The sequence below is a fragment of the Podarcis vaucheri genome (assembly GCF_965113315.1).
Source record: "Podarcis vaucheri genome assembly, chromosome: 13".
Classification (NCBI taxonomy): domain Eukaryota; kingdom Metazoa; phylum Chordata; class Lepidosauria; order Squamata; family Lacertidae; genus Podarcis; species Podarcis vaucheri.
In genome coordinates, this window is record NC_138751.1 from 57892710 (window position 1) to 57918576 (window position 25867).

The 25867-nt window shown below is 47.6% G+C and overlaps 1 protein-coding gene and 1 long non-coding RNA gene across 7 annotated transcripts in view; both read right to left on the reverse strand.

The window, feature by feature from the left end:
* GIT2 (GIT ArfGAP 2) overlaps positions 1-23045 on the reverse strand; it is a 61071-nt gene extending 38026 nt beyond the window's left edge. For 4 of the 6 annotated variants that reach the window (XM_082196081.1, XM_082196082.1, XM_082196079.1 and 1 more), the window contains exons 1-9: positions 22896-23045; positions 19843-19976; positions 12125-12237; positions 11065-11170; positions 9720-9806; positions 9496-9626; positions 8734-8828; positions 6676-6721; positions 5102-5153 (exon numbers count right to left, since the gene is read on the reverse strand). In XM_082196081.1, coding sequence (XP_082052207.1) covers positions 5102-5153; positions 6676-6721; positions 8734-8828; positions 9496-9626; positions 9720-9806; positions 11065-11170; positions 12125-12237; positions 19843-19976; positions 22896-22947 — 816 coding nt within the window. In that variant the 5' untranslated portion in view covers positions 22948-23045. The remainder of the gene's footprint in view (positions 1-5101; positions 5154-6675; positions 6722-8733; positions 8829-9495; positions 9627-9719; positions 9807-11064; positions 11171-12124; positions 12238-19842; positions 19977-22895) is intronic. The other 2 variants (XM_082196084.1, XM_082196080.1) reach the window with 1 other exon arrangement.
* A 2563-nt stretch (positions 23046-25608) lies between these two features.
* Positions 25609-25867, reverse strand: part of LOC309517099 — a 393909-nt gene continuing 393650 nt past the window's right edge. The window contains exon 6 of the long non-coding RNA XR_014213150.1: positions 25609-25699. This is a non-coding gene — a long non-coding RNA (uncharacterized lncRNA). The remainder of the gene's footprint in view (positions 25700-25867) is intronic.

Consider the following 25867-nt stretch of genomic DNA (forward strand, 5'->3'; position numbering starts at 1 on the left):
GCTCCGCTTGCCCGTTGGTCTGCGGGTGTCTCGCCGACGCCAGGTTGATCTTGACGTTTAGGAAGCCCATCAGCTTCTGCCAGAAATTCGAGATGAACTGCCGCCCGCGGTCGGACAGAATAGACCGTGGCAGACCGTGAACCTTGAACACGTGGTCTATGAACAGTTTGGCGGTTTGCTCCGCCGTGGCCACCTTCGCACACGGAATGAAATGTGCCATCTTGGAAAACAGGTCCACCACCACCAGCACTGCCGTCTTGCCCCTCGAGCTGGGCAGATCTGTGACAAAGTCCAGAGCCACCCTTTCCCAAGGTTCGACCGGAGTTTGCAGCGGTTCCAACAGTCCTGCCGGCGGTCTGTGCACTGGTTTGGCCCTCTGGCAGGTGTCACACCTCACCACGTAGTCTGCGACCTCCCCTCTCATTCCAGGCCACCAGAAATCCCTGGCTACTAATTCCACCGTCTTCTCCTTGCCAAAGTGCCCGGCCGTGGGCGCGTCGTGCAGCTTCTGCAGCACCTTGGCGCGAAGGTCGTCTCCCGGCACGTAGATGGCCCCTTTACGGATGAGCAATCCATCTCGTAGCTGGAAACCGTCGGCCGCAGCCTTGCCCCTTTGCACCTCTGCCATCTTTGCTTGCGCGAAGGAGTCATCCTGCAACGCTCGTCGCACCGCCTCCAGGTCCACGGTGGCCGCGGCGCACGCCCATACTGTTGGTGCGAAGATGTGCATGGCGGCCGCTGGCGTTGCGTCCTCCAGATACTGTGGCTTACGGGAGAGGGCGTCCGCCATGATGTTAGTGTCCCCCGGGACATACTCTATGCGGAAGTCGAAGTTCGCAAAAAACTCAGCCCAACGTATCTGCCTCTGGTTTAGGAACTGTGCCGTGCGCCAGTGCTCCAGATTCTTGTGGTCCGTGCAAACCTGCACCGTGTGCTTGGCGCCGATCAGGAAGTGCCTCCACGCTTTGAACGCTGCATGAATGGCCAGCAACTCCCTGTCCCAGATGGTGTAGTTCTGCTCGGACTTGCTGAGCTTCCTGGAGTAAAACGCTCCCGGCCGCCACACCCCCTGCTGGTCCTTTTGCAGCAGGACCGCCCCCACGGCTCTGTCCGAGGCGTCTGTCTCCACCCTCATCGGCCTGCTGGGGTTGACGTGAAGCAGCTGCTCTTCCGACGCGAAGAGACGCTTGAGTGCCTGAAAGGACTGCTCCGCCTCCTCTGTCCAAACGAACTTCTTTTTCTTGGAGCTAAGCGTGTCTGTGATGGCCGCTGTCTGCATAGCGAAGCCCTTGATAAACTTGCGATAGAAGTTCGCAAAGCCGACAAACCTTTGGACCTCTTTTCGGTTGCGTGGACTCTTCCAATCCAATACCGCTCGAACCTTGGCGCTGTCCATGGCGAGCCCCTTGTCAGACAACTTGTAGCCCAGAAAATCCACCTCCGTCACGTCAAATTGGCACTTCTCCAGCTTGGCGTAGAGCCTATGTTGCTTTAGTCTGGTCAGCACTTCCTTGACGTGTCTGTCATGCTCCTGCTGCGATTCCGAAAAGATCAGGATGTCATCTAAGAAACAGACGCACGTCTTGTAGAGAAGTCCCGCCAACACGTGATGCATGAAAGCTTGAAAAACGTGGGAGCCATTTTGCAATCCAAAAGGCATAACTCTGTATTCGTAGGTACCCAGTGGCGTGAACATGGCCGTCTTCCACTCATCTCCCTCCCGCATGCGAATGAGGTTGTACGCCCCTCGCAGGTCTAACTTGGTGAACACTTTTCCCTTCCGCACCTTCGCCAGGAGGTCGTCGATTCGTGGCATGGGGAAGTCCGACGGCTTGGTCCCATTGTTTAAAATGCGATAGTCCACGACCAGTCTTTTTTGGGGCGTGTCTCGCTTTTTAACAAAGAATACAGGACTGCCCCCCGCTGCCTTGGACTCTCGGATGAAACCGCGCTCCAAATTATGATCTATGAACTCTTTGAGTTCCTGCAGCTCGTCCTCTGACATGGAATACAGTTTCCCTTTAGGCAGCGCCGCCCCCGGAAGCAGGTCAATTTTGCAGTCATATGGTCTGTGAGGGGGTAGCCTGTCCGCCTCCTTCTCGCAGAAAACTTCCAAAAATTCTGCGTACTTGTGGGGAATCGCTTGCAGCGTGCCTAGCAGCAGCTGTGACTCCTCTTCCTCTCCTTCCTGCCGGGGCACGATGCAGTGTTCAGCACAAAAGGAAGAGCCGAAGATCAGCTGCCTCTGGTACCAAGCCAGCGTTGGGCTGTGCTTGTCCAGCCAACTCATGCCCAATACAATGGGCGTATCTGATAGTTGAGTGACATTGAAGCTGATGATTTCTTTGTGATTCCCAAGTCGCATCGCCATTGGCGGCGTCTGCTTCACCACTTGCCCCCCTAGCAACTCCCTGCCATCCACCGTGACAACCTGCAGGGGCAGCGTGGCAGGCAGCAACTGTATAGCGTGCTTGTCGACAAACTCCTGCCCTATAAAGTCCGCGTTGCTGCCCGAGTCGATGGTAATTGGCACGTCCATGGTGATTCCATTGGGCAGCTGGAGAGATGCGGTGAGCCTCACCACTGGTTTGGGCGGGAGGGGGTTCACGGGCTGTAAAATCTCTGGGGACTGCGTCACTAACACGTCTGGCTGGGCCCCAGGGCCTCTTCCTCCAGCCAGACTGCTTCGTTTCCCTGCTGTGGTCCTCCTTGCTGCGTTGCTGCAGTCACCATTGCTGAGGCTGCAGTGAGCTTGTGGAGCCTCTGGGGACACTCTTTCGCCATATGCCCTGGCTCCTCACAGACGTAACACTTCCTGTTCCCTCTAGGAGGCTTCGCTTTCACTGCTGCCGGTGCTAGGGCTCTGGTTGCTGACTGAGCCCTTGCACCTCCAACCTCCATAGGTTCGGCTCCTCCTCCTGGCGGAGGCGTGGATTGCGCCCGCGCTGCTTCTCTGGGAAGGAAGGAGGGGCCCCTGGCTGATTCGCGCCCTCCACGCCCTTCGTCCCTGCTCCACGGACGTTCTTCCAGCCTCACCCCCACTGCCAGTGCCCTCTGAACGGCCTCCTGGGTGGTTCGGGGTCTCTCCCCCCTCGCGATCTCATCTTTAATCAAGCTGTGCAACCCCTCCCAAAAGAGGTCTCTTACAGGGGCCGAATCTCTGTCCCATTCCAGGGCACTGACCAAGGCGAAAAAGCGGGCATGGTACTGTCTGACGCTGGCCCTCCCTTGTCTTAGCCCATGCACCTCCTTCCGGGCAAGATCCACGTCAATACTTGATAAAAAACACCCATCCATCGCTTTAATAAAGGCATCTGCATTCTGGAGCGCCGGATCCTTATCCCTCCATAAATTGCGTAGCCATGCTTTAGCATCCCCATGCAAATGGGCCATGATGAATCCCACTCTCTCTTGCTCATCTCTAAAGTCTTTATGCAGCAGTTGCAGTGCGCACAGTACGTCTGCTCTAAAGTTGGGATACTGTTGCAGGTTCCCATCGAAGTGAGAGACCAGCCCGCCTGTTCGTCTCGCCAACCCAATTCCCTCCTGCCGGGGTGTCTGCTTCGTCAGCACGTCTAACCTGACCTGGAGATCCCTGCAGGCGGCAGCTGCCTCCTCCTCTCTCTTCCTGGATGCGAGAGCCTCGGCATTCAGTTGTGCCACTGCTTTTCTGAGTTCCTCTATCTGCTGCTCAGCCGTCATGTCGTCTGCTGTTCGTGAGCTCACTAGTAGGCACCTGTTTCTCTCCCCTCCTCGGGGCTGTAGATGCCCACAATTTGGAGACGGAGCTTACTGTCAGAGCTGCTTGAAGATCCTAGCTCACAGAGGATCACGCTAGCCAGCGATCATTTAGTAAAAGTCTTTATTGAATTACAGTTTCCATTCTCACGCTGCTGCGCGCAACTCTACGTCTAGTAGCTAGATCGACGAAGCTCCGTCTGAGTCTCCGCCCCGTGCGCACCAACTTAATATCCTAGCCCTGCTCCACCTTTTCCGCCTGACTGTCCTCCTCTGGGTCCCTCTACCCCCCGGGGCTTCTTCCTTCCGGGATTCTTCTGACGCTGACCCGGACCCTCCTGCCTCCTTGCGCCGGGCTTTAGGACCTGGCTCCCTTTCCGGGCTGCTTACTGCGCCGCCTTCCTCTGCATTTGAACTTGGCGCGCGCGCCCAACCTTCCACTTTCCTCTTAACCGTTTCTTCGCTCCCCGATGGAGGTGTGGCCACTCCTGACTCATGCCCTCCCTCCTGTGGTGAGCTGCCAGCGCTTGCCCCCTGGCTCCCTTCCTCTTCCCTGCTCTCTGGCGGTGACGCTGGTCCCGATTTCCAACTGCTCTCCTCTGAGTCCCCTCTGGCTCTATCTTCCTGGGGTGCCCCCCTAGACTCCCCCCTTGCCCTGGCCACTGGTGCTCCTTTCTGTGAATCCTCTGATTCACTGGAAAGACTCGGAGATCTCGGGTCGTCGTCATCACTCATCTTTTCTTCTGCCTCCTCCCCTTCGCTCTCTGTTTCCTCCCTTGCCCTTGCCTCTGCTCCTAAACCCCTGACACACACGTTCTGCTCTTCTGGCACCAGCCCCTTCAAAGCTGGGCTTGGTGGGCTCTGGGGTAGAATGGGGAGGCCCTGCCCCACTCAAACAAGGGGAAGCCAATGGGTGTCTGGGGCAATTCTATTGACATCAAGTCCGTGGAAGGATGGCGGCTCTTTAGAGCATGCAAACGGGCAGTGGGGCAGATGAGGGACAATGTGGTACAAACTCAGTGTGGCACAATCTCCACTCAGCCAGCAAGGGCTGCCGACTTCCAGCAGTCAATCCATTGGCACCTCAGCAAGGGCCAAATGCTCCTCGAGTTGCTGCTGGCTACTCCCAGGAGTTTAACACCAGCAACGCACTCTTTAAAGTGAAGGATATAAAAATCTTTAAAAGCCCCTAAGGCTTGTTCCTTTGTCCCTGTTGCTTTCCACACTCAAGACTCCTGGTAAGCTGTACTCCCTCTGTATCCAACCCACCCTCTGCACCCTCCCCAGTCCCACCCAGGGTCCAATCCTCCTCCCTGAAATGCCAAAGCTGAGAGCGGGGAAGCAGAGAGAAAATGTTACTCACCGACTGAAGCTTCCTCTTGGCTGCTTTGGCCAGCTCTGACAAATCTAAACTGCTATGAAAGAAAGAAGTCATCACTGTATTTATTGACACCTGAACCTTGGAAGCACCACCAGGCAAGGAATAAACAAAGAGGGGTGAAAATTAAAGTAACGCGCCTGTCATTCCTTGACCAAGAATGCAGACACAGTTGTAGTTTAGTCCTCTTGCTTTTTACTGCATCATTTCATTTTTTATCACAGCAGCTAATGAAGAAGGAAGGAGAAATGGTTTGCCACATAAATATAAAACCTGTTTTGTTAATCACAGTAACACGTATGTTATTTAAGTGATTAACTGAATTCTAAACGGGATCCAGAGAAAGCTTGTGTGAAGTGCTGCTTGATGCTTTTATATCATCTATCGATCATCTATCTATCTATCTATCTATCTATCTATCTGCTTCTCATAGCAGGCAGGCTTGTGGACAGTTTCTGCTAGAATGTCAGCCTATAGACTGATATAAACTTAATTACACACACCCTGAGAGATAACCTAAAGGTATATTCAGGGATTTCCCCCCTAAAAAAATGTTTAGGGGTACTCTCATTTTAACTCAAGAAAATCACCATTTTATAGTTCAAATCAGGGAAAATAAATACAGTAAATGGACAAAAGTACAAAGATTCACAAAAGGTTTAGGGGTATGTGTACCCCTGCGCTCCCCAAAGCACTGGATATATTATCAGTCGCCATCTAAATGTATTGATCGCCTTCAACAGAATCATCTCAAGGTGATGTACAATAAAAAAACAGAGGGAGGGGAGCAGGAAAAAACAATTAAACACACACACACAACCTCCCCAACCCAAAAACACCCAGATACACTTAAAACAAACCTAAAACCATACAGACTAGACATTCATGGCAAAGACCCAATTGTCCAGCTAGGAAGGTATGTTGGAACAAAAATGTTTTCAACTCTTTCCGGAGGGTCCAGATAGTGGGCAGGATGTTATTCCACAGAACAGGGGCAGCCACACTCAAAGCCCTGTCCTGAGTAATCTTTTGAGATAAATCTTTCTGAGATGAAAGGCTTATCTCAAAAGGGTGCGCTGGCCAGAACACAGACCCTCAGTTTAACAACTTCTGCAAAAACAGGTCACATAATACGCAGAAATGAAACAACCAACCCACACTTATTGTCCACACTTTCTAGTGCACAGCTGAGTTATCAGTGTGCTTTGTGATAAGTACCTACTTTTCAACCCTCACATAGCAGAGTTAATTGGTAAATTAAACTACTGAACTACTTACAGCCGTCTTAATCCCCAAGGGACCGCAGCAGGAGAAAAAATATCAATTAAATTTATTAATGTTATTGCCTTATTTATCAACATCTGCCCCACCAATCAGAAAAGACTTTAGGCACCTCAATCAATTAACAGAAGACAAGGAGAGGTTGCAAGGAGAAGGAAGACAAAAAGCAAAGCTTGAGCGCACATCACTCTTGACAATCAAACGAATCTACGACTGTCATTTGATTTGGCCAACAATACTATTACCACATATTATTAGTGCTTAGTCTGCATTCTTACCTGTCTGCCATTTGAGGTATAATAAAATGTTGTCCACTTTTGTGATCTGAAAATGAAGTTTCAAAAGAGCATTAGGTGCGAGAAAGGATCATGTCATTATCTCAACCCACAGTTCTCCACAAGCCACAACTTGATTCAGCTGAGCAGCCTTTTCAGTGCCTGCATAAACTGGAGAGGTCTGAGGGCTGCATTCTGGCAGGGCTAGGACAGGCAGAAGCAGATCTGGATCTCCTGCAGTAGATTGGTAAGGGTTTCTGACTCCCATCTGTTTATAGCAGCAACAGAATGACCCCTCCCACACCCAAACTAGACTGCAGAAGTGAATAAAGCTTGGGTGTCACCAGGTGTGGATTTCTGTGTGAAAGGAATGTGAGCTCACCTCAGTTCTGGTACTCCAAACAAATTCCTGGGATCAGAATACATACCTTATTTTTCGTTCTATAGGACGCACATTTCCCCCTCCAAAAATTAAGGGGAAATGTGTGTGCGTCCTATAGAGCGAATGCAGGCTGCGCCGCTAAGCCCAAAGCCAGAACAGGAAAACGGAGCACTGCAGAGCACCCCGTCTCGCTGCTCTAGCTTGGGGACGGTGCCTTCACCCCGCTGTCCTACAGAAGCTAGCAAGGCTGTTCCCAAGCCAGAACAGCGAGACGGAGGGCTCCATCTCACTGCTCTAGCTTGGGGACAGCTGCGCGCAAACCTCTGTAGGGCAGCGGGGCGCTGCGCTCCAAAGGCTTCAGGGATCTTTGAGGCTGGAGGTGGGGGAAAGTAGCGCTTCCCCCCACCGCCAGCCCCACAAGTTCTGGTGAATGTACCTTGTTTTAGAGGGGGAGAACAAGAAAAAAAAAATCCCTGTTCTCCCCCTCCTATGGTCCGGTGCGTCTTATGGTCCGGTGCGTCCAATGGAGCGAAAAATACGGTATTTTATACCAGACTGCAGTTCTAGGAAAAAGTCAAGTAGTTCCTGCAAGTCTAAAATCTCTCCTCCCTTAAGCTACAGCAGTCATGTCAGTCCATGTGGGGTTAAAAGATAATGGCGACCCAGGATGAACATATTCCCCATTCCTGCTGGACCACTTCTCAAACAAGTAGATGCAGGGGGATACATGAGCCATGGACTCCACTCTGAGCTCTCTAGAAGCAAAGCAGGATAGAAATAAGACTACCTCTGCTCAGGGACTTGTAGAAGCTGCCCACTTGCTAGTGAGCCATCTTCAAGGTGTTGCTAACAGTACATAAAGTGACCCCAGGTCTGCCCCTCAACTGATTCCATCAACAAAACCAGCACAGTTACCGGGGCCACCTAATTATTGTTCTGCCTTAGCAAGAAATCTTTTAGTGTGGCAGCACCTGCACTTTGGAACTCCCTGCCTGTGGACATCGGGCAGGCGCCTCCACTGCACTCTTTTTGGCACCTGCTAAAAACATTTTGGCTTTGACAAGCCTTCTCAGATATGGAGAATGTTGACATGGGTTTTAATCCATTTTTAGCTTATCGCTGACTTTTAAGTTTTTGGATGTTTTAACAGCTTTTTTGAACTGTTTTTACTGATAATTTTATTGTCTTTTTCTTTTTTACTCTTACTCTTATTCTACAAACACCCTCCAAGTGTCCCTATTTTCCAGGGGTGTCCCTGATTTAGAGAAGTTCTTCTGGTTTCTGATTTGATCCCAGAATGCCCCACATTTCCTAAGGACGTCCCTATTTTCATTGGGGAAATGGTGGTGAGTATGAAGTTATCCGACCCCGGAGCCGTCTGAAGGCAATCCTGTATAGGGAAGGGTTTTTTTCTTATAATGTTTAACGTTTTATTATGTTTTTATAGATGTTGGAAGCTGCCCAGAGTGGCTGCAGCAACTCAGTCAGATGTGCTGAGATATAAAGAGTAAAATTATCATTATGGAATGGGACATCCCTATTTTCATCAGAGAAATGTTGGAGGGTATGAGACACTACTCTGAAGTTTGTTTATTTTTAGCAATCAACCAATATACAAATTTTATGGGGGGAAATGAAATAACCACAATAACATGAAATAAACCTAGTCAGACCCTTACCAGGTTTTCTGCCACAAAGATAGAATGCCAGCCTGTCCGTGAGCTCGTACTGGATTTCCGCAAGGCGTTCTGCCAGCTCATGGTGCCCTCCTTGCCTATTGGGCAAAAGGTGGGTGGGAGATTCATTCAGAAATCACTACTGTTGAGTTGAAAACATCAGTAAGAACAAAAATAAAAATCTGTTGCAGGTGACTTCTGAGGCTGCAATCCTACTCACAGAGTGAGTGAAATATACTACAGTAGTACCTCGGGTTACAGACGCTTCAGGTTACAGACTCTGCTAACCCAGAAATAGTACCTCGGGTTAAGAACTTTGCTTCAGGGTGAGAACAGAAATCGCATGACGGCAGCGCAGCAGCAGCAGGAGGCCCATTACCTAAAGTGGTGCTTCAGGTTAAGAACAGTTTCAGGTTAAGAACGGACCTCCGGAATGAATTAAGTTCTTAACCCAAGGTACCACTGTACTGCACAGGTTAGCGATCTAAAATAAGGCACTGAAAGCCACCATGCCTTATTTTAACTGGGTGAAAGAATCCCACAGCACATAGAGCTCCTCCTTCTAACCTAGCTGCAGAGATCCTCCGTTGCCTCAGAAACAGAGGAAGGGATACGGTGAGAAAGTTTTTCATGTCACTAAACAGCAAAATTCAATAGTAAGGAGGTTTGGTCCATCTCCCACCCACTCCAAAAGGGATTTGGGAACTTGCTCTTAGTTTTTTTTCCTGCCAACAATACCCCCACCCCAAGCTTGAAATGGCTCACTTTGCATAGTCAATAGGCGTCTTCCCACTGGAGTCCTGTGTGCCAGGATCAGCCCCATACACCGCCAACAACTCCGCTTGTAAAATCTGACCCGTCTTGGCAGCTACGTGCAGCGGGGTGTTCCCTTTCTCCTGCAAAGGGGAGTTAACAGGCATTTGCTGAGAAGCTGCTGCAGACCAGCCCAAAGCAATGATGGCCAAGCTCATGGAAAGGCCTTCTCTTACTGGATGGAAGAAGTTGGCCTGGGCGCCCAGAGAGAGAAGCCGCAAACAGGTCTCCAGGTTCCCCGTCCTGACGCTCGAGTGGAGTTGCTGAAAGGGAGAGAGAGAGGTCAGCAGAGAATTTTCTCTTGCCTCACCGCAGCTGAGAAACCTGTGCTGACAGTCCCAGAAACTCCTTCCAGGGATTCCCAGAGGGGCTTGCTTTGGGGGACGCCAAGGCTGGCATCTAGCCACCTGCCAACTACAACCAACAAATAAGGTGTGGAGACATGAAAAAGGTTTATCAAATGGCAGGCGGAGTGGAGCAACCTCCCCTGACCTGCAGCTCTCCAGGTGACCTGGGGCCCCCAACACCCGTCCATCCCAGCTGCAGCCCAAAACGCCTGGAGACTCTCTGCTGGGGAAGGCTGGTGTGGAGGGAGCGACAGATGTTTCTCTGTCTCTCATAAAAACATCCACTCAGATCAGCTTCACACTTAAGATTTAACTGATGTCACTGAGCAGAATACAAGCCTGAAGCTGTGTTTCTTAGTTTTCATTCATTGTAACCCTCTGGCCTCTACATCTTAGCTTCCAAAATTTTGCAGGTTATTTTCCGAGGGACACCTCTAAGATTTCATATTGCCCACAATATATCACAGGGAAGGAAGCAAATCCTTTCTAGTTCTCCCACCTGCTCAAAATCAACTTCAAAGACACCAAGCACTAAAATCCCTGGGCTGATTTGTCTGTTATTTGGCAAATTTCTCACCTTTGATGTACCCTTTTTTTCATACAAGTTGTTTATAAAACAATTAAATGAATCATTTTTAACTACCCCCAAACTGTAAACACACAAAAGGGGCTACCCTGCCTGAAAAGTTAGTCCATTTCTGCAGAAACATTTTCTTTTTTCTTTTTTTAAGTATTGATGGTTCCCTTTTTGGGGGGAGAAGGGATGAATTTTACAGATGAGCCCAGTGGCGGAGGGAGGAATCCTAAACCTTTTTGTGTCTAATTTGGTAGTCCTTTATCCAATCAGGAGGGGCTACTGTGCCTGTAAATTTCATCCAATTCTGTAAAAAATGAAGTTATTTTTTCAATTCCTCATTAGTAAAAAAAGGAAATATTAAGTTTCTTTTTTCTGAATCAGAATTTGGATTTTGACACAGAGTGGCCTCTGAAGCATTTAGGACTCAATCATACCTTTCCCCCCAAAGTGTCAGGGTGGCAGCTAAATGTTGTGGATGGAACACATCCTGATCAGCTCCCTACCCATAAAGTGGGCATCTAGTGAGTACAGAATGTTGGACTAGATGGGCCTTCAGCCTGATCCAAACTCAGAGGTCTTCATGAGAGGGAATCTTACCTTACTAAGGTCTTTGGCAGTCACACTATCATCATCCCGACATGGTAAGCGATGAACAAAGGCCAGCATCTGATACTTTGCTCTGATGAATTCCGCTTTATTGGGGCTACAAGTGAGTCAAAAGGAAAAGGAACTACACCACAGAAGAGCATTAAAACGTCTCATGAGTGAGATCTACTTTTGGATAGTTACAAGCTTGGTGGAACAGGGGAATGTTGTGGATGTAATGTATTTTTATTTCAGTAGGGCTTTTGACAAAGTCTTGCTCCCAATGCCTTTTTACTCAGTAGTTGCGCCTGTGATCCCTAATTAAGCACCTTTAGCTTGAAACTAAGGCCGTAATCCTGTGGGTAAGATGAACACTTGCAGAGGGCCTTCTCAGTAGTAGCACCCACCTTGTGGAATGCCCTCCCATCAGATGTCAAGAAGATGAGTAACTATATAACCTTTAGAAGACATTTGAAGGCAGCCCTGAATTTAATGTGTAATGTTTTATTATGTTTTTATATATGCTGGAAGCTGCCCAGAGTGGCTGGGGAAACCCGTCAGATGGGTGAGATACAACAACAATGCAATAATATTTAAATAATAATAATTCACTTTCTATAAAAATACTCAATGTCCCCATTGGCGAAGGATGGCGAGAAAAAATTCCACTTGATGGGGAGAGGAAGCATGCCATGCAAGAGATGCCATGGCCCAGGAGACCACAGAGGTGGTCTGAATTTCACATGCTGATTTGAAACAAGCATCCCAATCGTGCTCCTCCAGCAGCAGGAGGCCATGGACTCAGCCACACTTCTGACATTTTGATCCGGTGTGCTCCTCCAACGCCCACCCCCAAATAGCTCTCTGAATAAAGAGGCTTTCTCCATTTTAGTCACATCTGCCACCAAGAGTGTTTTCCTCTGCTTGGGCAATGTGGGAGGCAGGATCAGGATTGGCTCACATCGGCTCCAGCCCTGGCCATGGTTTGCTGGAGGTTGCCGTAGGTCTGCCCCTTTGGCCCTCTAGGGAAGATAGAGGCGTTGCTCCCCACCCCTGCCCCGATCCAACTTACTGAACTTTGTCCTGGGGGTTTGCTTTGCGCCTTCCGCTCATGACAGATGCAGGATCCAGCAATGAATGTTCCCAGATGGAGTTAGCCCCATTACTGTACAAGGTTTCCAACATCTGCAAAAAACAAAGCAGAATACAAAGCATGGAGTTGGTGTCTTCCTCTTGTCCAGAGCAACTTAGACGCTAGGTGACAGTTGTCCTGTTGCTGGCATGGAGCTCTGCAGATGTACAGTGGTGCCCCGCAAGACAAATGCCTCGCAAGACGGAAAACCCGCTAGACGAAAGGGTTTTCCGTTTTTGAGCTGCTTCGCAAGACAAATTTCCCTATGGGCTTGCTTCGCAAGACGAAAACGTCTTGCGAGTGTTCCGATTTTTTTCCGCTCCCCCCCTTTTTCTAAGCCGCTAAGCCACTAAGCCTTTAATAGCCGCTAATCCGCTAAACCACTAATAGCGCTAATCCGCTAAAAGGGTTGTTTCGCAAGATGAAAAAACCGCTAGACAAAGAGACTCGCGGAACGGATTATTTTCGTCTTGCGAGGCACCACTGTACTCTGCAAACGTTCTATAATGCACCAGCATTTATTACAGAAAAAGCCCTTCTCTCTTTTTTTTAATATGATATTTATTAAAGTTTCAAAGAAAAGATTACATAAATAAAAAAAGAGAAAAGAAATAAAAAAAACAAAATACAGAAAAAAGATAATAAACATTTTTAAAAAAACCATATCAATCTTTCCGTACCTTACATTTCATTTCCTTACTTCCCTGACCTCCTCACACCTCCCTTTTTTGTATTCCAGTTCTATTAATTAATTCAGCAATTCCTTTCCCTCTTTGTTTTTATCTTAATCCTTTAACTTAATAAATTATAACTTTGAATTTTCATCTGTTAACAATCCATTTTTACATACACCTTAATAACATTGCTGCTAAAACCACTTAACTACATTCAGACATCATTCTAACATTCATTAATTTTGCAATATTTCTGTAAATAGTCTTTAAATTTCTTCCAATCTTCTTCCACCGCCTCTTCTCCCTGGTCTCGGATTCTGCCAGTCATTTCCGCCAATTCCATATAGTCCATCACCTTCATCTGCCATTCTTCCAGAGTGGGTAAATCTTGTGTCTTCCAATACTTTGCAATAAGTATTCTTGCTGCTGTTGTAGCATACATAAAAAAAGTTCTGTCCTTCTTTGGCACCAATTGGCCAACCACGCCCAGGAGAAAGGCCTCTGGTTTTTTCAGGAAGATATATTTATATACCTTTTTCATTTCATTATAGATCATCTCCCAGAAAGCCTTAATCCTTGGGCATGTCCACCAAAGGTAAAAGAATGTACCTTCAGTTTCTTTACATTTCCAACATTTATTTTCAGGCAAATGATAGATTTTTGCAAGCTTGACTGGTGTCATGTACCACCTGTATATCATTTTCATAATATTCTCTCTTAAGGCATTACATGCCGTAAATTTCATACCTGTGGTCCATAACTGTTCCCAGTCAGCCATCATTATGTTATGTCCAACATCTTGTGCCCATTTAATCATAGCACATTTCACCGTTTCATCCTGAGTATTCCATTTCAACAGCAAGTTATACATTCTTGACAAAATCTTAGTTTTGGGTTCTAACAGTTCTGTTTCTAATTTTGATTTTTCCACCTGGAAGCCAATTTTCTTGTCCAAATTGTATGCCTCCATTATCTGATAATAATGAAGCCATTCTCGCACTTTATTTTTTAGTTTCTCAAAACTCTGCAGTTTCAGTCTATCTCCCTCTTGTTCCAGAATTTCCCAATATTTCGGCAATTTGGCCTCCATATTGAGCTTTTTCTGAGCTTTCGCTTCCATCGGTTACAGCCACCTTGGGGTTTTGTTTTCCAATAAATCCTTATATCTTATCCAGACATTAAACAATGCTTTCCTGACAATATGATTTTTAAATGCTTTGTGTACTTTGACCTTATCATACCACAAATATGCATGCCATCCAAATACATTATTAAAACCTTCTAAATCCAAAATATCTGTGTTTTCAAGAAGCAGCCATTCTTTCAGCCAGCAAAAAGCTGCTGATTCATAGTAAAGTTTAAGGTCTGGCAGGGCAAATCCACCTCTTTCCTTTGCGTCCGTTAGTATTTTAAATTTTATTCTAGGCTTCTTGCCCTGCCAGACAAATCTAGAGATATCTCTCTGCCACTTCTTGAAGCAACTCATTTTGTCCAAAATTTGCAATGTTTGAAACAGAAACAACATTCTAGGCAATACACTCATTTTTATTGCAGCAATATGGCCTAGCAGTGAAAGCTTCAAATTTGACCAAATTTCTAAATCTTTTTTCACTTCAGCCCAGCATTTTTCATAATTGTCTTTAAATAGATTCCCATTTTTAGCTGTCATGTTAATCCCCAGGTATTTCACTTTCTTAACCACTGTCAAGCCTGTCTCATTCTGAAACCTCTCTCTCTCAGTCACTGTTAAGTTTTTCTCTAAGACCTTTGTTTTTAACTTATGCAGTTTAAATCCTGCAACCTGACCAAATTCTTGAATCAGTTCCAAAACCCTTTTAGTACTAGACTCTGGCTCCTGTAATGTCAATACCAAGTCATCTGCAAATGCTCTCAATTTGTACTGTTTAGCTCCGACTTGTACACCTTTAACCAATTGGTCTCTTCTAATCATATTCAGCAGAACCTCCAGGACCGATATAAAAAGCAATGGGGAGATTGGGCAACCTGGTCGTGTCCCTTTTTCTATCTTAAATTCCTCCGTCACAACGTTATTTACAATTAATTTAGCCTTTTGTTCTGAATAAATTGCACTTATACTGTTTTCAAAGCCTTGGCCTACCCCCATCCCCTGTGGATTCTTCTTCATAAAACTCCAAGAAATGTTGTCAAAAGCTTTCTCCGCGTCCACAAATATCAAAACTGCCTTAGTATATATGTTCACTTGTAATTTTTCCAAAATATTGATTATGTTTCTCACATTATCAGACAAATGTCTACCAGGGAGAAAGCCTGCTTGGTCTTTATGAATCTCTTCCATTAACACTTTTTTTAGTCTTTTAGCCAAAATGTCTGCAAAAATTTTATAACAGAAACAGCCCTTCTCAACGCTCTGCTCAAAGTTTTGTTGACCTTTAGAATAAAGTTAAGGGTTAGAGTATTGGGTTTAATGCGCAAAAAACATCCACTTCAGTATTTCAAAAGGCCCCAGACCAGTTTTGAAGTCTGCTGCATAGTCAGTCTCTAGACACATTCAGCAATGTGCATTGATCCATAATATTCTGTCTTTTTGCCATTTGTGTCTCATTTCATTACTTCTTCAAAAATTTATTTTATTTATTAAAATTTACATAATGCTTGATTGTTAAAAAAAACTAAACCCAGAGCTGTTTTAACACACAACACCAGAATCAATCAAACCATAAATGAAATAACCGATAAGCTCACGACGTTTCCTGTAGTTTTTTCCCCTTCTTTGCCTGCTAAACTATTTTCAGTAAAGGAACCTATGTCTAATTAGCTACTGTTTTATGTGGCCCCAAAACACTTGGCAGGATGCTTTTTAAAGCAACAACCACAAGCCTTCTGATTTTATATTGCCAGCTGTGGAAGGGTGAAAGCAGCCTTTCTTGCAGGCATCCCCCCCCACTCCCCCATACAACTGCAGTTACATTATAAAACATTAAAAAGCACCAAAAGCAAAAGGTTAGGAAATGTTGACAAACATAGAATCAAGAATCATAGAGTTGGAAGAGACCACAAGGGCCATCGAGTCCAACCCCCTGCCAAGCAGGAAACACCATCAGAGCACTCCTGACATATGGTTGTCAAGCCTCTGCTTAAAGACCTCCAAAGTAGGAGACTCCACCACACTCCTTGGCAGCAAATTCCACTGTCAAACAGCTCTTACGGTCAGGAAGTTCTTCCTAATGTTTAGGTGGAATCTTCTTTCTTGTAGTTTGGATCCATTGCTCCGTGTCCGCTTCTCTGGAGCAGCAGAAAACAACCTTTCTCCCTCCTCTATATGACATCCTTTTATATATTTGAGCATGGCTATCATATCACCCCTTAACCTCCTCTTCTCCAGGCTAAACATGCCCAGCTCCCTTAGCCGTTCCTCATAAGGCATCATTTCCAGGCCTTTGACCATTTTGGTTGCCCTCCTCTGGACACGTTCCAGTTTGTCAGTGTCCTTCTTGAACTGTGGTGCCCAGAACTGGACACAGAACTCCAGGTGAGGTCTGACCAGAGCGGAATACAGTGGCACTATTACTTCCCTTGATCTAGATGCTATACTCCTATTGATGCAGCCCAGAATTGCATTGGCTTTTTTAGCTGCCACGTCACACTGTTGGCTCATGTCAAGTTTGTGGTCAACCAAGACTCCTAGATCCTTTTCACATGTACTGCTCTCAAGCCAGGTGTCACCCATCTTGTATTTGTGCCTCTCATTTTTTTGCCCAAGTGCAATACTTTACATTTCTCGCTGTTAAAATTCATCTTGTTTGTTTTTGCCCAGTTCTCTAATCTGTCAAGGTCGTTTTGAAGTGTGATCCTGTCCTCTGGGGTGTTAGCCACCCCTCCCAGTTTGGTGTCATCTGCAAATTTGATCAGGATGCCCTTGAGTCCATCATCCAAGTCGTTGATAAAGATTTTGAATAAGACCGGGCCCAAGACAGAACCCTGCGGCACCCCACTAGTCACTCTTCTCCAGGATGAAGAGGAACCATTGATGAGCACCCTTTGGGTTCGGTCAGTCAGCCAGTTACAAATCCACTGAGTGGTAGCATAGTCAAGACCGCATTTTACCAGCTTCTTTACAAGAATATCATGGGGCACCTTGTCAAATGCCTTGCTGAAATCAAGGTAGACTACATCCACTGCGTTCCCTTCATCTACCAAGCTTGTAATTCTGTCAAAAAACGAGATCAGGTTAGTCTGACATGACTTATTGTTCAGAAATCCATACTGACTACAGTATTGGTGATCACAGCATTCCTTTCTAGGTGCTCACAGACTGTATGCTTAATGATCTGCTCCAAAATCTTCCCTGGTATTGATGTCAGACTGACTGGGCGGTAATTATTTGGGTCCTCTCTTTTCCCCTTTTTGAAAATAGGGACAACATTTGCCCTCCTCCAGTCTGCCGGGACTTCGCCTGTTCTCCAGGAATTCTCAAAGAAGACTGCCAGTGGTTCTGAGATCACATCTGCCAGTTCTTTTAATACTCTTGGATGCAGTTCGTCTGGCCCTGGAGACTTGAATACATCTAAACTAGCCAAGTATTCTTGTACTATCTCCTTAGTTATTCTGGGCTGTGTTTCCTCTGCTGAATCATTTGCTCCAAATTCTTCAGGTCGGGCATTGTTTTCTTTATCGGAGAAGACTGAGGCAAAGAAGGCATTGAGGAGTTCAGCCCTTTCTGTGTCCCCTGTTTGCATTTCACCATCTTCTCCTCTGAGTGACCCCACTGTTTCTTTGTGCTTCCTTTTGATACGGACATACCCATAAAAGCCTTTTTTGTTGCTTTTAACCTCTCTAGCAAGCCTGAGTTCATTCTGTGCTTTAGCTTTTCTGACTTTGTGTCTACACGTGCTGGCTATTTGTTTGAATTCCTCTTTGGTGGTTTCCCCCCTTTTCCATTTTTTGTACACATCCTTTTTTAATCTTAACTCAGTTAAAAGTTCTTTAGATAGCCACCCTGGCTTCTTTAAGCACCTTCCATGTTTCCGTCTCATTGGTATTGCCTGACGTTGTGCTTTTACTATCTCCCTCTTAACAAACTCCCAGCCATCATGAACTCCCTTTCCTTTTAGTATTACTGTCCATGGGATCTCACCCAGCACTTCCCTAAGTTTTATGAAGTCGGCTTTCTTAAAGTCAAGAAATTGAGTCCTAGTATGCTTGGCTGCTCCTTTCCGCTGTATAGTAAACTTCAGAAGAGCATGATCACTCGCGCCTAATGATCCTTCCACTTCTACCCCACTAACCATGTCATCAACACTGGTTAGGACCAGATCGAAAATGGTTGTTCCTCTTGTTGCTTCTCCCACTTTCTGGACAATGAAGTTGTCTGCAAGGCCAGTGAGGAATCTGTTTGACCTTATGCTCTTGGCTGAGTTTGACATCCAACAAATATCCGGGTAATTGAAGTCCCCCATTACTACTATCTCCCTTCCTTTTGCATGCTTGGCCATCTGTTCCAGGAAGGCATCATCTATGTCCTCCGTTTGGCTTGGGGATCTACAGTAAACTCCCACAGTGAGGTCACTGTTATTCTTCTCTCCCTTAATTTTGACCCAAATGCTCTCACTTTGGCTTTGAGGTTCTAAATCTTGGATCTCTTCACAGGTGTACGCATCCCTGACATATAACGCCACTCCTCCTCCTTTCTTGTCTGGTCTGTTTCTCTTAAATAGATTGTATTGCTTCAATTTCCTGCCCAGAGCCTCATAGTCTCTTTTGATCTTCTGGAGGCTATTGCTTGCAGTGTCATTGGTTCCCACATGAACCAAGAGGAAGGGGCATTTGTCAGTGGGTTTTATGATTCCTTGCAGTCGTTCAGTTACATCTTGGATCTTAGCCCCGGGGAGAGACATCTTGTCCGAGACATCTTGTCAGCCCCACAGATCACTGCTTCTGTTCCCCTAAGTAGGGAATCCCCTATCACCACTACACGCCTCCTCTTAGGTTTGGTCGGGGTTCTTCCATGAGCTGTCCGTTCCAAGGTCGCCTGCACATTCCCTGAGGACTGATTTTGCTGCTCGTCTTCATATACCTGATCGACTGTAATGAGGGAGAGATCCTCAAATGGAGTCTGCTCTTCGTCTTCCATGCTAGGGGAGAGGACCTCAAAGCGATTGTGTATTTCTAAACAATCAGAGCGAACCCTGGGCCTCCTACTTCTTTGAGTCACGTTTCTCCATATATCTGGCTCCTGTGTTGGTGAACTAGCCTCCTTCTCAGGGGAGTCCCCTGTCTCCTCCTTGGTGGAGACGGTGTTCTCTGTTGCTTCCAAGAAGAGCTCCAGCTCTCTAATTCTTTGGAGCGTAGCTACACGTTCCTCCAGTTGCTGGACTTTGTCTTCTAAGAGGGCAATCAACATGCAATTGCTGCAGGTAAAGCTGCCTGCAACATTTGGCAAGATGGCAAACACTGTGCAGGAACCGCAGGCGACTGCAGCTCTTCCCTCTCCCTCCATCTTGAGAACGTGTTGTTGGGGGTGGCTACAGCGGTCCTCCATCATAAAAAGTGTGAAGACAGGACAAATAACTCCCCCCCCAAAAAAAAACCTAGGTCTCCCCCAACAAACGCTTGAGACTAGCTCCCCTAAATCTAAAAGATGTATCAAACTGCGAGCGCCGCCAGGCACGTGCCGCTGCCCTGCTAGCTCTGATAAGCACCTCCCACAGCTAATCCCCTGCCTCAACAGAAACCCTGCCCCCTCTGACCTTTGCACAGGGAGAGCAGCTAATCAGCCACAAAGAAACACACACACAAGAAAACCCTTTTTGCTCCTTCTTCAGCTGCTGCCCTGCAAGCTCTTCTCTTCTCTTCAAGCTCTTCACAAGCGAGCTCTTCTCTTCCTCTGCCCCGTCCACCTTTGGGCCACACACGACTACTATGGGAAGCTGTTAGGCAGGAGGGGTGGTCATTTGCATGGGCAGCAGCGAGGCTCAATGGCATGATGAGCCCAGTGTGTGTTACCTGAAGCAGCGTTGTGGGCCATGGTGTGTGTTTCAGGTGCCTGACTTGGGAGATGTGCCGGCCCAGGCTCCTATGAACACTGCAGCATTCATCACAAATCAGAACTCCTCTGTTAACTGATGCCCAACATGGGTCTGAAAGAAAAACAGTGGTACATTTAGCATAGGAAGAGAGAGAGGCAAGAGTTTGGTTGCAAATAAATTCCACTACCGTCCACTTCAGCCACAGGTAGTGCTTGGGTTTCTCAGGTCCAGTTTTTATATTTTAAAAACTACTCTACTTTGTGCATCACCAAACAAGGAAGGAAATCTGGATTTGTACTGAGCTCAGAGAAGGCACCCAGGGCATGACTGGCTGACTGACCGAACCCAAAGGGTGCTCATCAATGGTTCCTCTTCATCCTGGAGAAGAGTGACTAGTGGGGTGCCACAGGGTTCTGTCTTGGGCCCGGTCTTATTCAACATCTTTATCAACGACTTGGATGATGGACTCAAGGGTATCCTGATCAAATTTGCAGATGACACCAAACTGGGAGGGGTGGCTAACACCCCAGAGGACAGGATCACACTTCAAAATGACCTTGACAGATTAGAAAACTGGGCCAAAACAAACAGGATGAATTTTAACAGCGAGAAATGTAAAGTATTGCACTTGGGCAAAAAAATGAGAGGCACAAATACAAGATGGGTGACACCTGGCTTGAGAGCAGTGCATGTGAAAAGGATCTAGGAGTCTTGGTTGACCACAAACTTGACATGAGCCAACAGTGTGATGCGGCAGCTAAAAAAGCCAATGCAATTCTGGGCTGCATCAATAGGAGTATAGCATCTAGATCAAGGGAAGTAATAGTGCCACTGTATTCTGCTCTGGTCAGACCTCACCTGGAGTACTGTGTCCAGTTCTGGGCACCACAGTTCAAGAAGGACACTGACAAACTGGAACGTGTCCAGAGGAGGGCAACCAAAATGGTCAAAGGCCTGGAAACGATGCCTTATGAGGAACGGCTAAGGGAGCTGGGCATGTTTAGCCTGGAGAAGAGGAGGTTAAGGGGTGATATGATAGCCATGCTCAAATATATAAAAGGATGTCATATAGAGGAGGGAGAAAGGTTGTTTTCTGCTGCTCCAGAGAAGCGGACACGGAGCAATGGATCCAAACTACAAGAAAGAAGATTCCACCTAAACATTAGGAAGAACTTCCTGACAGTAAGAGCTGTTCGACAGTGGAATTTGCTGCCAAGGAGTGTTGTGGAGTCTCCTACTTTGGAGGTCTTTAAGCAGAGGCTTGACAGCCATATGTCAGGAGTGCTCTGGTGGTGTTTCCTGCTTAGCAGGTGGTTGGACTCGATGGCCCTTGTGGTCTCTTCCAACTCTATGATTCTATGATTCTATGAGCTAAAACAAGCTGCAAAGAACATGCCAGGGTCATGCAAAACAGGAAGCATGACAAGCATCAAGCCAGATTTGGCCTTGAGTCACAAGCCAAGCTGTCTGGTGAACCGGAGCAGAACGGGAAGGTGCCTGGCAAAGCATGAGATCTCTTGAACTGAAGCTGAATAGAACATCTGTTGCACTACTGTCTTTACTGCAAAGGTGCATCATTATTAGAGAAGTTGTAAGAACAGCAGAGGGAAATTGTCAGTTCTCCCTGAAAGAGCTGAAAAACGCACACAATGAAGAAATGCTTGCATACTTGTTTAAGTGTGGGGGAAGATATGGGGCAAGACTGCTGAAACAGCCAGCAATTCCCATTTCCACATAAATTATTAGGGTCCCCTGTGCATTTCAGGTGCACGGCAACTCAGCCTCTACCCTAAAAACTACTTACTTACAATGCAGCAAAGTGGAATTGCAAGCTGCAAGAAAGAAGAGCATCTACGCTTAACCTCAGAGCTCTCATTTGGGATTTATGTGCAGTATGCCAGTATACATATTTTGTACTTGATGCTAGGCAGGCTCCCCAACTAGTACAAGTTGGCAACTTACTTACAGAAGGACAACTCATGTGTTTTTGAGTTGGGGGCACAGATTACCAAAGTTGCCTCTGTCTGATCTGGGGGAAGTGACTGCCACAGTTGTGGTGTATGCCCAAGTGCCCTCGGCTGTATGAACTCAGCCCACAAATGGCAGAGCTGAAGTAGTACTTTCATGATGGTGCAATGGGGAGGAAGAAATCGTCCAGAGCCGGTACCTTGAATTGTGCCCAGACCACGAGGCAGACCTGAGATTCGCTGAGGCAGGAAGATCCACAACAACAGCCCACGGGGCAACCATTGGTAGCCACACGAGGCTCTGATGTCAGGGGCAATTCTGGCTTGTTCATCCAAGGTACAGGGGAAAGGCTTGGGCCCCTTGTGCCACCACAAGCAGAGCCGGGTGGTTTCTGAGAACTGGCTGCTGCTTTCTCTTGCCACCTGCAATTAACTCAAGGCAGGACGCGCAATTTCCGCAGCTGGTTTCCTGTTTGGGGCCCAGAATGTCATCTCCATCAAAGGCCCTGGGGGAAGAGGGTGTGTCCCACAAACTGCCCCCAAGCTGGGTGCTGGTGATTTTGGAAAACATAACCACCTGTGGATGGATCAGGCCCAAGGCCTTTCTAGCCTAGCATCCTGCATCCCACGGGCCGGGGGAAGCCTTTGGGAGGCTAGTGGGGCCCATCCAGCAAAGCCTCTTGTTCCCGGGCGGGCAAGGGAAACCCATGTGCAAAGGGGAGATGGGGGCCCCCTCTTTAAACCCCTCCCTCCCTCTTTCACAGACACCCCAAGCCCAGAGCGGAGAGGTGCCGGGGCTCCCCCGACAGCTCCCCCCTCGGCACCTGCTCCTTCCCCCACCCGCTTGCGAGGGGAGGCCCTCTGCACATGCCCAGAGGCCCCCTGCACACCCCCAGACGGGCCTCCCCTCAGCGGGATCGCAGCCCTGCCTTTCCCCGGCGGCTCTCCCGCGGCAGCCCCGTGACGAGAGAGCAGCCCTGGGGTGCCTGGGTCCCTCGGACGCCTGGGTCCTTCGAGCTCCGCGGTGGCCCCCCGCCCGCCCCTGGTCTCCCGCGGCGCTTACCGGGAGCGCTGCAATCGGCGCACACGTCGCTGCTCCGCAGCCGCTTGGACATGGCCTAGCCGGGCCGGGTGGAGCCGCTCGGGGGGCCGCCGCTCCCGCTAACGGGTCCCTCTCAGCCCCGCCAGTCACGGGGAAGGCGTCCTGCGCGTGCGCGCGCCACTAGCGCACCTCTTCGCGCGAGCCGAGGCATTCGCCAAGCCGCTTGCGCCAAGTGCGCACCTCACCATCGCCGCGCGGAGGGTCCGTGACGAGGGACGCTGGGGCGGGGCCTCGGGCGGCCATCTTGCCGCCGGGAAAGGCGAGGCATGCGGCGACCATATTTGTTGTGGGTAAAGGTGGTCCATTATTAGTGCTACTGTTTTTATAAAATTGACACTCCAGGAAAAATTAGGGAAGAAAATTAATATGATAGCCCTCTTAAAAAATCAGAAGGGCTGTCCCATGGAAGATGAAGCAAGCTTGTTTTCTCCTGCTCTGGAGAGTAGGACTCAAACCCATGGCTTCAAGTTACAAGAAAGGAGATTCTGACTAAACATCAGAAAAAACTTTCTGACAGGAAGAGCCATTCAACAGTGGAAGGTCTCCCTCCAGAGGTTGTGGACTCTCCTTCCTTGGAGGTTTTTAAGCTGAGGTTGGATGCCCATCTGTCATGGATGCTTTAGTTGAGTTTCCTGCATTTTAGGACGTTGGAGTAGATGAGCCTTGGATTCCCTTCCAACTCTACAATTCTATGATTCTGTGATTCAATCCCAAGCCAGAGACCTGCCTCTTTAAACCCTTTGATCCAAGGAAGGGGCAGAGCCTGGAAGGTGATCATCTATAAAGCCCTCATAAAAGCTCACCTGGAGCTCTCCACAGTGCTGCAATTACTGACCTTGCCCCATTGTGAAATCAGAATAGGACATACGGTAAGTGGAGCCTAATGGATGACCAAAGGGGACCCATCTTGTCCATCCTTCTATTCTCAGTGGCCAACGAGATATCTATCTATTTGGGATTGTACAGCTCTAGGCAGGCCTAAGCCACCATGCCACCCCAGTCATGTGCTGATAGCAGAGTTAACCAGGGTTCCATCTGCACCCCATGCAAATATTACTTGCCCAATGAGAGCACTTCCTCAATCTGGTGATCCTCTTTTGAGCCCCTCCCTGCTCTGTAGCCCTGCAGCCTCCAAACCAGCGAAGGAGAGGCCAAGTTCCCCTCTGTCCTCTTTGCTGGCACAGCCACAGCCTGTCCAAGAAGCACCTTGGGTGGCTATTTAAGCTGAAGCCCCCTGGCATGTCACTGGCTGTGATGAATGAGGTTCCAAGAAAATTTGCTATGTTCTGCTCCCAGACAGACAAGCGGATGTATCTTGAATGCCAGTGAGTCCCCCATCTGAGGAGGAACTGGGGAGACCAGGCAGCTGCTTTTCAGATTTGTATGTAAAAGCCCCCCCCCTTCCAAGTTTCCCCTGCTGTGCCCGGGCGTGCCTTCCCCCTTCATCTATCATTCTAAAACATTTCTGTCTCGCTATTCAGCCACACACACCCCTGCAGCGAAGCAGCTTACAAAAACTAGTAGACAGTTTTGCCCTTAGCTCTGCAATTTAAAATACACAACCCACAAGGAAAAAGAGATTGGGAGGGAGGAGGAAAACAACAAGCTCAGGCAGGTGTTCTTAAAGTCACAGTTCTTCTAATGAACCGTTGGGATAGAAGAGATGAACTGCTTCTCCCTTGGAGGTTAATTTTGAAAAACAAAGTGGCAAACTGCTATGGTTCTGCCTTGGACCAGTACACTTCCCATTTGCCTGAATAAAAGTACCCTCCCCCCAAAAAATTAGGTGGGATTTGGAGCCTTCCAGGAAGCATGGGAGGCCATGGCACCTCTCTTGGCTAGAAATTAAGCCATGGCTGAGCCCACCAGAAGTGGCACCTCAACGCAGCTAGGCTCGCTCTGGGATCCTGCGTCTGTTCCAGGTCTCATGGCTGAGGCACTGGCTTGGGCTTTCCCTGAGGGAAGCGGGGAACCCAAAGCAACCAACCTTTGGTCAGGCATCTGGGTTGGGCTTTGCTCGTTCTGACTTGGTCAGATCCTACCTGGGATGTCCAGTTCTGGGCACCACAGTTTAAGACCGGATATTGATAAGCTGGAAGGTGTGCAGAGGAGGGCAGCCAAGATGATCCAAGGTCTAGTTGGTGGAGTCAGGGATGTTGAGGCTGCAAAGAGGAGACTGCGAGGGGACAGGATGGCCAGACATACAGGATATGATGGCTGTTATCCAGAGGGTGGAGTGAGCTTTTGTTTCTCCTGCTTCGGAGGGTAGGACCCAAACCAGTAGATTCAAATGCTAAGAAAGGAAATTTTTTTTTATAAGATATTTATTAAGATTTTCAAAGTATTACAAAATAAAAATGGGAAAAAAACAAAATAAAAAAGGTTAAAATCAACTCCATCTTTCCATTACTTATTTTTCATTAGCTTATTCCCCGGACCTCCTCACGCCTCCCTTTTTTGTATTCCAATTCAGTTTGTTGGTTCAGCAAATCCCTATCCTCTTTGTTTATCCTAGTCTTTAATTTTAAAATATTATGACATTAGGTTTTTACCTAAATAATCCATTTTTCATATTCCCTTATAATATTACAGCTGAAAACCACTTAATTTCTATCCAACATCATTCTAACATTCATCAATTTTACAATATTTCTGTAGATAGTCTTTACATTTCTTCCAATCTTCTTCCACCGACTCTTCTCCCTGGTCTCGGATTCTGCCAGTCATTTCCGCCAGTTCCATATAGTCCATCACCTCATATTTATCTCAAAATAGTCTCTCAAGGTTTTTTGGGCCTTCTTAAGCACTTCTTCCCCTTCATGGATCACTGCCTTGCCGTGGCGAAGGGGCTTGAAGAACTCAGAGAAGCTATGAACTACGCCGAGCAGGGCACCCAAGATGAACAGGTCATAGTGGAGAGTTTTGACCAAACG